The sequence below is a fragment of the Lampris incognitus genome, chromosome 4 (genome assembly GCF_029633865.1).
Source record: "Lampris incognitus isolate fLamInc1 chromosome 4, fLamInc1.hap2, whole genome shotgun sequence".
Lineage (NCBI taxonomy): Eukaryota > Metazoa > Chordata > Actinopteri > Lampriformes > Lampridae > Lampris > Lampris incognitus.
Window position 1 is genome coordinate 50,104,245 of NC_079214.1, and position 11,833 is coordinate 50,116,077.

Sequence of the window (11,833 nt, forward strand, 5' to 3'; positions counted from 1 at the left end):
AAAAATGGGAGGGATGCAATAGAGTGTCAGCTCGATACTTGCACCAAACGGATCTGTTCATTAGCAAATAACCAATTTTTAGCGTAATGTTGAAATATATTTAAGTAGCCAACCGGATTCCGATCTAACTATGATTTATCGGGTGTGTTGCGCATGGAAATGCTTATTCAAGCATCTATGCATTTTTCCCCTCCCCGCGTCTGGCGTCCCTATAATGAATAACTGTTCCGCACAAGCAGTGGCCTTGACAAAGTCTTTTATTGGGATAAAAGACAAGCTGATGAACAAGTTAGACTGCTGATTTCGTAAACGCACTTCTATCTATAAGTTTATGTAAAGGATTAGCAGCATCTTCCTGCAAAAACATTAATATATGAATATATGTAAACGTGCAAGGATTTCGGAGGAGCAATTGAGGTTCATAATAAAAATTGTTCTGTTATTAACATCATTTGGTATTTTCTATTGATTGTTCTCTCTCTCTCTCTCTCTCTCTCTCTCTCTCTCTCTATCGCTCTCGCTCACACACACACACACACACACACACCGTAGCCTTTCGTATTTCAAAATATTCTTTATTATCGCCATGAACTAGTAGTTTTTGAATAGTTGCTGTGTAGTATTTTTGTGTTGTGGCGCCATCTAGTGGTGATTTCATTCCTCGACGATAAACAACTCATTACCGCTTGTAATAGTTATAATCTATGGCGCTGTAAGGTATATAAACTAGGCACACAATTACGAAGTACAATGTACAATAATGTGAACAACAGACTGGGCCACTTTTGACTACTATTTCAAACTACACAGCGTTTCAGTCGCTCTGACGTGCCTATATAATGTTTGGTCCTTCCTGCTTCCCATAGTCTACGCGTCACGTAAAACCGTACGGCTTCACGGCTGCCTGGTTAGGGAGGGAATTGATCAATTACCACGTCTTGTGCTAACGCTCGATTTTTCCTGTTGCTCGCCACTTTTGTTGATAGATTTTTTTCCCACAATGGCGTACCAGCTCTACAGAAATACAACGCTGGGAAACAGTCTTCAGGAGAGCCTAGACGAGCTTATCCAGGTAACATTACCCGTTGGCTAGCCGGTTAGCTCGCTACTTCACACTTAACTGCTACGACGAAACGCTGCAGATATGTTGATGAACCTAACTAGCGCCTGCTTAGCGAGCCCAGCACTAGGCTGCTGTTGCAGGATCAATCCTTCCTCATCTTACTCTACTAGACGTAGAGTTTAATTCGACAGCGTCTGTTTACTTTTCCCCCCCAGTGCTAGCAGTAGTCTAGCACAAACTTTAAACAGTGGCCCTGTCTTGAGTTTGGGATTTGGAAGCTGTAAGCTTGCCTTGTCGCCTACTGAGATGGGCCCCTACTCTTTTTACAAGATTTTGAAGGACTGAGCTGTTATTTCATGAATTACATCTGATTTTGGTCGCTTTCATCTGTCTTGATTTAATGTTTTTGAGAAAATGGGGTTTAAACGCGAATTTAGCATTTTCTTCCATTACTATGTCAACTGTTTTGTCTTTTTCGTCGTTTGAAAATAAAGATGACTTCTCTATCCAAATGAAGGTGGTTTCTGTCCTTTGCTGTGTCTCTCAGACCCAACAGATAACTCCCCAGCTAGCACTTCAAGTCCTACTTCAGTTTGACAAAGCCATCAACACAGCGCTTGCCAGCCGTGTTCGTAACAGGGTCAACTTTCGGGTGAGTATGATGGCCCTTCATGGATGGCCTTCATAGTAGTGGGCACGTGGTTTTTCTAGAGCGTACTGGTCATGTCAGACAGGGGTCTGGACAGTAAGGAACATGGACTGGCAGAACGCAGTGCGGCCACACGCCCATGCATTTCAGCTGTCGTTTTAATCAAGATGTTAGGTGTTCCGGTCAGTAATTAGTAATTCTGTGAACACCAATTCGGACATGTTCAAGATTAACTTGGGAATACAGAGTTAATTCAAAATGGAGTAGATAAATGTGGTTGACATTTTTATCACTGTGGCCAGAGAAATATGACACACCTTTCTCAAACACAACAAAATGCTTAGGCCACAAAGAAATGGTTCAATCATGATTGCTGTGAATTGTACATCGGGGAACCCAAACAGATGTTGGTAGAGAGAATGGCACAACACAGACATGCTAACACGTCAGGCCAGGGCTCCACAGTCTACACTCATCTACAGGCCAGTGGCCACTCTTTCTCAAGGATGAGGATGTGCACATCCCTGATAAGGAGGAACGCTGGTTTGAACGCGGAGTCAAAGAGGCCATCTATGTGAAGAGGGGCCGACCATCTCTGAACCAAGGGGGGGGGGCATCTTACAATGCTGTGATTGCAAACATTCCCAAATCCTCTGTGAATAGTACACATTGACATTGAAATTCTAGTTAATGGTCACGGCAATTTGCATATGAAACCGATCATTGTTTTCAGTTGTTTATAAGGGTGGGGATACCTGCAGTCAGTTGAGACTGAAGAGGTCACTTAGATGAGTGATGAAACGTTTCTCTCAATACATTTTTCGTCCAGATGAACTGATTCAACTTTCTTTGAAGTTCAATCAGGAGAAAGATATTGAAAGAAGTGAAGATGATTGTTTATTATAACTGATAATTTAGTGGGAATTAATTCATGTCAAGAAAGTCTGGCGCTTGGACCCAACAGGGAGATTTTTAAATTGAGGGGCATCAGCATAATACCCCCCCCCCCCATGGAATCCAGACACTGGTGGTGTTGGCTGATGACTTCTTCTGAGATTGATAAGGCTGATGAAGCGATGAAACTGATGAATCTGCTAGGACTAGGTGGTGATGGAGGGGTGTGCATAACAGCGGCACAAACGCACTTAAGGCAGGGAGAAATATGTTTCAAAAGACAGTAGCAAGATGATAGGCTAACAATGCAGGTGTGCCACTGTGTATTAGATAGATGAGAACAGCTGATGGCTCAATTGACAGCCCCAGAAAATGACAGCAAAGGAAATTATGAGTGAGCATGCCTGAGAGATGAGAATGGCAGGATAAAATAAGAAATAGAACCTCAGGCCTGCAAAAGATAGTCTTCTTGACTGAACTTTCACTAAAGCTCCATTAGACACACATTCCCTGGTAATACAAATACTGACCAGTAAGGTTTTTTGGCTTCCACCATGTCCTTCATCCCCTTCCCAGACTTCAAGGATGGGGAGGGGTTGCGCCTATCACCACATTGTGTGATATAATTGATATTTCTAGACTGATTCCAAGGGCCGCAATAATTTCTCATGTACATCATCCCATCTTTTTCAACCACAGCAGCACAATAAATTTGTTAGCCATAAGTCAAACTTAACCTTTTGAATAAACCTTGATGGATGTTAGCCAAAGTTCAAAATGTTTTTGAGAATTCAGCAAACGGTTTTTCCATTTTTTGACTCTATTTTATGATTGTCATTAACATAAATCCCTTAAGAAAAGAACATTTATTTCCAGTTTTCATTTATCATCGGCTTTTCCACTTGTTAGTTTTCCAAAATGGTAGAACAAGTGTTTGAAATCCTTCTACACACACTCATATATATATATATATATATATATATATATATATATATATATACACACTACCGTTCAAAAGTTTGGGATCACATTGAAATGTCCATATTTTTGAAGGAAAAGCACTGTACTGTTCAATGAAGATAACTTTAAACTAGTCTTAACTTTAAAGAAATACACTCTATACATTGCTAATGTGGTAAATGACTATTCTAGCTGCAAATGTCTGGTTTTTGGTGCAATATCTACATGGGTGTATAGAGGCCCATTTCAAGCAACTATCACTCCATTGTTCTAATGGTACAATGTGTTTGCTCATTGGCTCAGAAGGCTAATTGATGATTAGAAAACCCTTGTGCAATCATGTTCACACATCTGAAAACAGTTTAGCTCGTTACAGAAGCTACAAAACTGACCTTCCTTTGAGCAGATTGAGTTTCTGGAGCATCACATTTGTGGGGTCAATTAAACGCTCAAAATGGCCAGAAAAAGAGAACTTTCATCTGAAACTCGACAGTCTATTCTTGTTCTTAGAAATGAAGGCTATTCCATGCGAGAAATTGCTAAGAAATTGAAGATTTCCTACACCGGTGTGTACTACTCCCTTCAGAGGACAGCACAAACAGGCTCTAACCAGAGTAGAAAAAGAAGTGGGAGGCCGCGTTGCACAACTGAGCAAGAAGATAAGTACATTAGAGTCTCTAGTTTGAGAAACGGACGCCTCACAGGTCCCCAACTGGCATCTTCATTAAATAGTACCCGCAAAACACCAGTGTCAACATCTACAGTGAAGAGGCGGCTGCGGGATTCTGGGCTTCAGGTCAGAGTGGCAAAGAAAAAGCCATATCTGAGACTGACCAATAAAAGAAAAAGATTAAGATGGGCAAAAGAACACAGACATTGGACAGAGGAAGACTGGAAAAAAGTGTTGTGGACGGATGAATCCAAGTTTGAGGTGTTTGGATCACAAAGAAGAACGTTTGTGAGACGCAGAACAAATGAAAAGATGCTGGAAGAATGCCTGACGCCATCTGTTAAGCATGGTGGAGGTAATGTGATGGTCTGGGGTTGCTTTGGTGCTGGTAAGGTGGGAGATTTGTACAGGGTAAAAGGGATTCTGAATAAGGAAGGCTATCACTCCATTTTGCAACGCCATGCCATACCCAGTGGACAGCGCTTGATTGGAGCCAATTTCATCCTACAACAGGACAATGACCCTAAACACACCTCCAAATTGTGCAAGAACTATTTAGAGCAGAAGCAGGCAGCTGGTATTCTGTCGGTAATGGAGTGGCCAGCGCAGTCACCAGATCTGAACCCCATTGAGCTGTTGTGGGAGCAGCTTGACCGTATGGTACGCAAGAAGTGCCCATCCAACCAATCCAACTTGTGGGAGTTGCTTCTGGAAGCGTGGGTGCAATTTCTCCAGATTACCTCAACAAATTAACAGCTAGAATGCCAAAGGTCTGCAATGCTGTAATTGCTGCAAATGGAGGATTCTTTGACGAAAGCAAAGTTTGATGTAAAAAAATCTTATTTCAAATACAAATCATTATTTCTAACCTTGTCAATGTCTTGACTCTATTTTCTATTCATTTCACAACATATGGTGGTGAATAAGTGTGACTTTTCATGGAAAACACAAAATTGTTTGGGTGATCCCAAACTTTTGAACGGTAGTGTATATATATATATGTGTGACTGTGTCAATCAAATTTTTGCAATGAAATTTGAACTGCAGGTGTGTACATATGTTAAGAGGAAGAACCCCACAGGTGTCCATTCTTGTCCTGTTGCCCGATAACTTGCAACCATAGAGTCTGCCTCCCAGACTGCCTCTCCTTGTTTGATAATACATGAGATAAAATCTGTGTTTTTAAATGTGTTTGCCACACAACAGCTTTTCAGCATCTTGTTTAAAGTGGCCATATCATGCTTATTCCAGCTCTATATTTTTATTCTGGAGCTCCACTAGAGTAGCTTTGCATGAATCACAGTTAAAAAAAAAATCCTTATTTATCTTATTCTAGCCCTTTATGCAGCCCCTCTGTCTGAAATAAAACCGTTTTAGCTGTCTCTTCAAGGCCACCCTCCTTAAAAGCCCCACTGCGTTCTTCTGATTGGCCAACTTCCGGAGGTCTGCCGAGGGGAAGCAACCAGTGTTTTGAGCACCGCCTCATCCTCTTGCCGGTGTTGTATCGTAGGAGGTTCCGTAACCAAACTATAAACCTACAAAGTAACATAATTTCTCGTTCTTGATTACAGCAGGACGTCTTTGGTAAATATCACACTAATTGCCTGCTTATTATGTAACATAACATTGGATTTAGTCTTTCTATCACAAGCTGTATATAAAAAAAATCTATATGCCCCTGTTAATCGTTACACTTGTGGAAATGGCGCTAAAATGCGGACTGAAGTGGAAAACGTCGGCTGTCATTAAGCAGCGAAGGTTGGGTAGCTAGTAGGGTTGCACGATATATCGTCTCAGCATAGTCATCATGATATGTGCGTGCATCACGAGGCGTGCAATGTGAAGTAAGGCAAATTAACTCGAACTTTTTGCTATTTGATACAAAAGGAAAACTCACCATGGTTCTCATTTTCCATGACTAATCTACAGGAGAAGTCTGTCTGATATAACATAATTTACTCTGATTTCGCTCCGTTTGGACAAATTACACATCGACGTGTTCGTCTGCTTCTTGGCTAGTGATAAGCGGATCGCAGTTCTATCCACGGGCACCGCAGTTAATCCATAGATCGGGCAGGCCGAGTCATAAAAGTTAACATTCTGAGTAATGGTGGATGCGTTGCTTGTGGCTGAAATAATACACCATTAATGAGGAAAAAATTAGTTACATAGTGTGGACATATTTTAAGCTTCGTTTTTCGTCAGGCAGATTAGACTCTCATCGACGTCCATTTGTCTTAAGCAGCAATGGAGGCAAAAAATATCTGAGGGAGAATTAAAAAAAGGAGGATTAAAAAAACGAAAGGGCGGTCCGCGGTGGTGTAGCGGTCTAAGCATCGGCTTTGTGTCGATGCAGTTGCCCACTGGCAGGGGCGGATCTACAGGGTGGCAAGGGGTGGCAGCTGCCACCTCTGAGACACAGTCTTGCCCCCCCTGTTGCCACCCCATTATAAATCAGATAATATGTTTTTAAAGTATATTTTATGTACATGCATGGTGAAGGTCAATGAGACCCGCACCAAACTCATCTCAAACAGAAGTCGCCGATTTAGAATCCCCCTCCCTCTCACAGGCGCGGATCTACAGGGTGGCAAGGGGTGGCAGCTGCCACCTCTGGGACACAGTCTTGCCACCCCAGGAAAAAACCTCTAGATCCACCACTGCCCACTGGGGACTGGGGTTTGTGCCCCGGTCTCGTCAGATCGGACTATGGCTGGACTCGATGAAGCAGCGATCACTGGCAACGCTGTCTTCGGGAGGGGGGCGGAGTCGGCTTGTGTTCGTCACGTGAATGCGTCTCTGTGTGTCGGAAAAAACAGTGGTTCGGCCTGGAGTCGCCTTGTCACGAAAGTGGGGAGGCGTCTCCTTCGAGACTGCCGGCTGGAGAGATGCAGTTGGCGAACGCATGCAGTACAAGGGTGGGTGTTTGAATTAAAATAGGGATCGATTGGCCACTAAATTGGGAGAAATCAGAAATACATTTATTAAATTAAAAAAAAAAACACAAAAGGGAGGGCAGAAAAGTTCCATGTGGGAGTGATTTAGTGAAATACTTAACCATGACGAGTCAAGTGCTGGATATGTCATATGTAATAGCTGCAAAGCGCTGTATGTATGATAGGCACAACACGGGTACCTCAAACATGGTGTATGGTACCATATCATCACACTTACATACGTATATCCCACTGAGAAATAATGGTAATGTGTGAATGGGTGCGGGTCTCGAAATTGGAGAAAATAATTAGTTAGGGTGGGTGGCGTGTGGAAGATGCATATTGCTCCGCATCTGTCTGACTCCATCTCTTCCTCTTCCAATACGAATGGTGAAAAAAGGCACCGCTCACTTTTAACTATTTCCCAACAACTCCCCTACAAAATCACCCCAATCATTCTAGAATGGTTAATTCTTCCCAAATAGAGCTATTGAAGTCATCCGGTGAAAATACCTGTATTTTTTTTCATATCGCAATATATATCGCAGAAAACAATATCGCAGTGAGTTTTTTTCCAATATCGTGCAGCCCTAGCAGCTTGTAAAATGTTTTTGCCAAACGACTGGATAGTATCTCCCTGCATCGTCGGTTAGTTGTATGCTGGAGTATGTTAAATGTCTATAATACTACTCAAGTAGACTGTTTTGTGATTTACCAAGAAGACCGTAGTTTGACAGGCCTTTGGCTCGAAATGTCTTCACTGCTTTTGGTATTATAAGAATTATAGTTGATTGCGGTTTACTTGAAAAAAATCGTGTTTGGGGGATGGTGACATTTATCCTCGGCACCACGATTTTGAGCAGATATGGTTGAAATAAAGGCATATATCTTGACTGCTCGTGTACAGCTATATTGTGTTGTGCAAATCACCGTTGGCTCCCGAAATAAATTTAGCTTCATTGTATACACCCATTGTCTGCACAGAAACTGTATTCACAAGCCATTTGGTGTGATTATCAATACCAGACAAACATTTCAGTGACATAATGTTAATTATAGCTTGCACAGTTGGAACAGCCCATCTTTTAGTACCAGCCTAGCCGAAACTCTGGCTTCATACTGGGCTCTATTGAGGAAAGAGTCCTCTGTAAAGTGGCATGAAAAAACAACCACGTTGGCATATGGCTGTTGTTGGGCCAAGAAAAGAAATTGTATCCAATGTTGTCTGGTGCCTTCTTCTTTACAAAAGGCAAACAAATCGAAAATTCTGCATTGGAATGTGCCGGGTTCGGGAGCTAGTCCTCAATAAAATGAAGAGGACATATAAAAGGTTGGTGTTGTACCGCTGAGGAATAGTGGTAAAAAGGAATTTTAACCACTGATTCTTAATTTTGTCTTCCTTTGGAAGTCCACATGAAGGGAATTTGCCTTCGCGCCGAAGAAAAGTGTCTTCTTGACATTGCAATACGTGGTGCCGCTAACCAAACTCTTCCCCGATGTTGCACCAAAATCTGTGACCCGTCTGCCAAACTTTGTTTGAGGGCAGGCCAAACTAGCCGCTGTGTGAGCATCATGAAAATGTGTTACATAGTGATGTAGATAAGTAATGGAAGAAAACGCTGGACTACAAACGAGGCGTTACAGGCAGTGTTTTCTGTTGGAGAGAATAACTCCCTTCGGCGTGGACTTTGGGCTTTGTAACTCTGCAGACATTTTATATGCACCTCCCAGCTATACAACACACTAAAGGAAAGGGAAGAACCCAAAAAGCATGATAATGACCTCTTTCAAAGGTATATGCAGGACTGCCTTTTAAAACGCCTTCTTATGCAATCTTAATTGTTTTTCCTAACAGGTTGAATAGGTAGTGGGTTTGATGTCTTAGTGGGTGTGTCCTCCCTTTTCTAGTCGATGTGCTTTTTTCTTTTAAAAAAGTAGATTACATCCATTTGTATGCCTCCCCACCGCCCTCCAAATTCTAATGGATTTGGCATTTTAAAACTGCTATGAAGTTTTTGATTTTTGTTAACGTTTGGTAACGCTGTAGACAAAAGCAGTAGTGTTTTGTAGAAGAACAACTTCATTGTTAGAGATCTACATTCGCCCTCTAGTTGCTCATGTCTTTGGTTTTGAAAAGAAGAGACGCAGTAATGTTTTGCAAATACAGGCGTTAGCAATATATACAGTCATGAGGTAACGCATTTCTAATTGTGGCTGTGTTTCTCATCTGTGTGGTGTAAATTGTTTTGTCAGATTTTGTAGGGAATTGGACCCGGGGACAACAAGCATGTGGACATATTTAGATTCATCATATAGCAATATCTAATCTTATCTCTGATGGTCTCATTTGAATATGTCAATCATATAAGGCATCAAAATTAAATTGAGACTGATGACTAATCAGTGAAAAACTCCTTGTAGCAGCTTTAAATAAATTTAAAAGAAAACTAAAAAATGTTCAACCACACTTGGACTGTGTCAGGGCTAAGCTTGGCCCTTGAAGTAAAGGACACAATTTAACGTAGCTAATGAAGCTCTATCAGTCCTCAGAAAGGCTGCAGTTACAACAGCTATAGCAACACAGTGGCCCAGTGGTTAGCACTGTTACCTCGCAGCAAGAAGATCCTGGGTTCGAACCCCAGGCTGTCCCAAGTCCTTTCTGTGTGGAGTTTGTATGTTCTCCCCATATCTGCATGGGTTTCCTCCAGGTTCATCAGCCTTATCAACTATCCTAAAGCGGTTCATATAAACATGCAGAAAGCTGCGCATCCTTTTTGAAACTTTCAGTTGCTGATGTATTCAAAACAAGATCATCATACGAGTTATTTTAGTTTCACTGTTTTTGCCGGTGTGTAGGGCTTTGAGACTATAATGTTGCACGTGGCTTTTTCAGATCTTCACCATTTCAGTGAAATGTGGAAGAAGACTGGTAGTAGTGACTGAAGAGGAAGAAAAAAATCATGTGACTAACAAGAAGATATGGTAGAAAAAAGCTTTGTAAAAAAAAAAAAAGACCTTTACCAACAGAACTAAAGCCCTGCTTGAGAGATGTGATTTGTTTGGCGGTAGAGAAGGAGCTGACGTAATGGCATTGTCAACTCACTCCATATGGATCTCTGCGATCTGGATTGCTACAAAATCAATACTGATATTAAAATGAACGACCAAAATCTTTACATCCCGTTTAGAAATCAAGGTTTGGATGACGTATGGAATATATATTGGAAATATGTAGAACGCCCATGTAAATAACTTTATATGTAATACGCACGCTACGTTTTAGATTTTGTTAGGTGATCAGAAAAAAAAGTGCTGGAGTGAGAATGCAAGTTAATGAGGAGAGGAATCCCATCGTCTCCAGTGTTGTGATGCAGATGTGTCTCCCCTGTCTCGTCTCTAGGGGTCGCTAAACACCTACAGATTCTGCGACAACGTGTGGACGTTTGTTTTGAACGACGTGGAGTTCAGAGAGGTCACCGACCTGGTGAGGGTGGACAAAGTCAAGATTGTCGCTTGTGATGGAAAGAGTAAGTCAGCTACCAGCATTTCTCTCCCCGTTTACTGTCAAATGATTCTGTTTTATACTTTAACTGCAACGAAATCTCTTTAATCCCAACCCTGAGGAAACACGGTAGTTATTTGTGAGACATTATCAACACATTTGTTTTTGTAGTTTCAACTAACGGGTATCTATTACTATTTTGAAAAGTTACTTATTCTAATCAGCATATGTCTCAGTATTTGAAATGTAAATACTAGCATGTTGTTGATTGTGGGAAAAAGGGGGGGGGGGCAATTTAGTAGGGTAGTATTTAATAAGATAGTGGTTCTTTATGTAATCTAGGCTGGTTCATCTTTGAATGAATATGACAAACTTTAAACTATGGAGGTCAGACAAAGAAATTGTTAAGGGCCTCTCAAACACCTCACTCAAAACGAGAAAATTGGATAACGCTGTAAATGCTGGTTGTGTTTTTGTGCTCCTAAATTTATTTCTTTACATCTGGTTTAGTGATCGGTCATTTCATATCTTGGTTACATGTTTGAGGCCTTTTTTTGTTTTTTAACTTGACCTTTACAAAGTATTGAAGTTAACGTTGACTCTTGTTTTTCTTGCAGACACTGGTTCCAATGCTGCAGAGTAAAGAGCGGGGTTGTGCTTCACCACCCGCAATGTCACTGGTAGAGGCCAAGTACGAAGCCTATACCACAGACAGCACTGTAAATATAATTTATTACAGTAATTTCTGTAAAGAGTAACACGTGTGTGTATATATGTAAGACCTTAATTGGCAGTAATGAGAGCGAATGGACCAGTCATGGCCTTGTAATTGCATGACTTTTTTTTATATATATAAATATTCCTTAGGACCGAATTTTGAGTTGGTAATTGCTGTTTATTGTTTACTTGGATCATCTTTAATAAACTTTTATTTAAAAAAAGGGGCGGGACCTCCTGATGCCTGTTGTGAAATGTCCTTTGAATGTTGCAGGAAGCATTTCTCTGCAGTTCAGGTTGCTGGTTTCTCCCAGAACTTAATCACCATGTTCAGTATTTTTTACCAGCCAACCAGACTTTTAGAATAGAAATTACAATAGCTGGTTACCAGTTGAAGGGACTGTTATAGTGAAGAAACCTCACCAGCCACAGTCTACGTTTT

At 41.3% G+C, this 11,833-nt stretch overlaps 1 protein-coding gene across 2 annotated transcripts; it reads left to right on the forward strand.

Annotated features, from left to right (window-relative positions):
- Positions 1-885: 885 nt before the first annotated feature.
- On the forward strand, positions 886-11,594 carry gtf2a2 (general transcription factor IIA, 2). 2 transcript variants are annotated; one of them, XM_056278989.1, is made up of 4 exons: positions 886-1,072; positions 1,611-1,715; positions 10,573-10,699; positions 11,292-11,594. In XM_056278989.1, the coding sequence occupies exons 1-4, from the start codon at positions 1,001-1,003 to the stop codon at positions 11,315-11,317; spliced, it is 330 nt and encodes a 109-aa protein (XP_056134964.1). In that variant the 5' UTR covers positions 886-1,000; the 3' UTR covers positions 11,318-11,594. The 2 variants fall into 2 exon arrangements, with proteins under 2 accessions (XP_056134964.1, XP_056134965.1); XM_056278990.1 differs by having other exon boundaries at positions 10,593-10,699.
- The last annotated feature ends 239 nt before the right edge of the window (positions 11,595-11,833 follow it).

Excerpts from the sequence above, each read along its gene's own strand:
- gtf2a2 (XM_056278989.1), top strand. The coding sequence starts at position 1,001 with ATGGCGTACCAGCTCTACAGAAATACAACGCTGGGAAACAGTCTTCAG. Across the intron at positions 1,073-1,610 it reads GCCTAGACGAGCTTATCCAG|ACCCAACAGATAACTCCCCA; the intron begins GTAACATTACCC and ends TGTGTCTCTCAG. Across the intron at positions 10,700-11,291 it reads TGTCGCTTGTGATGGAAAGA|ACACTGGTTCCAATGCTGCA; the intron begins GTAAGTCAGCTA and ends TTTTTCTTGCAG.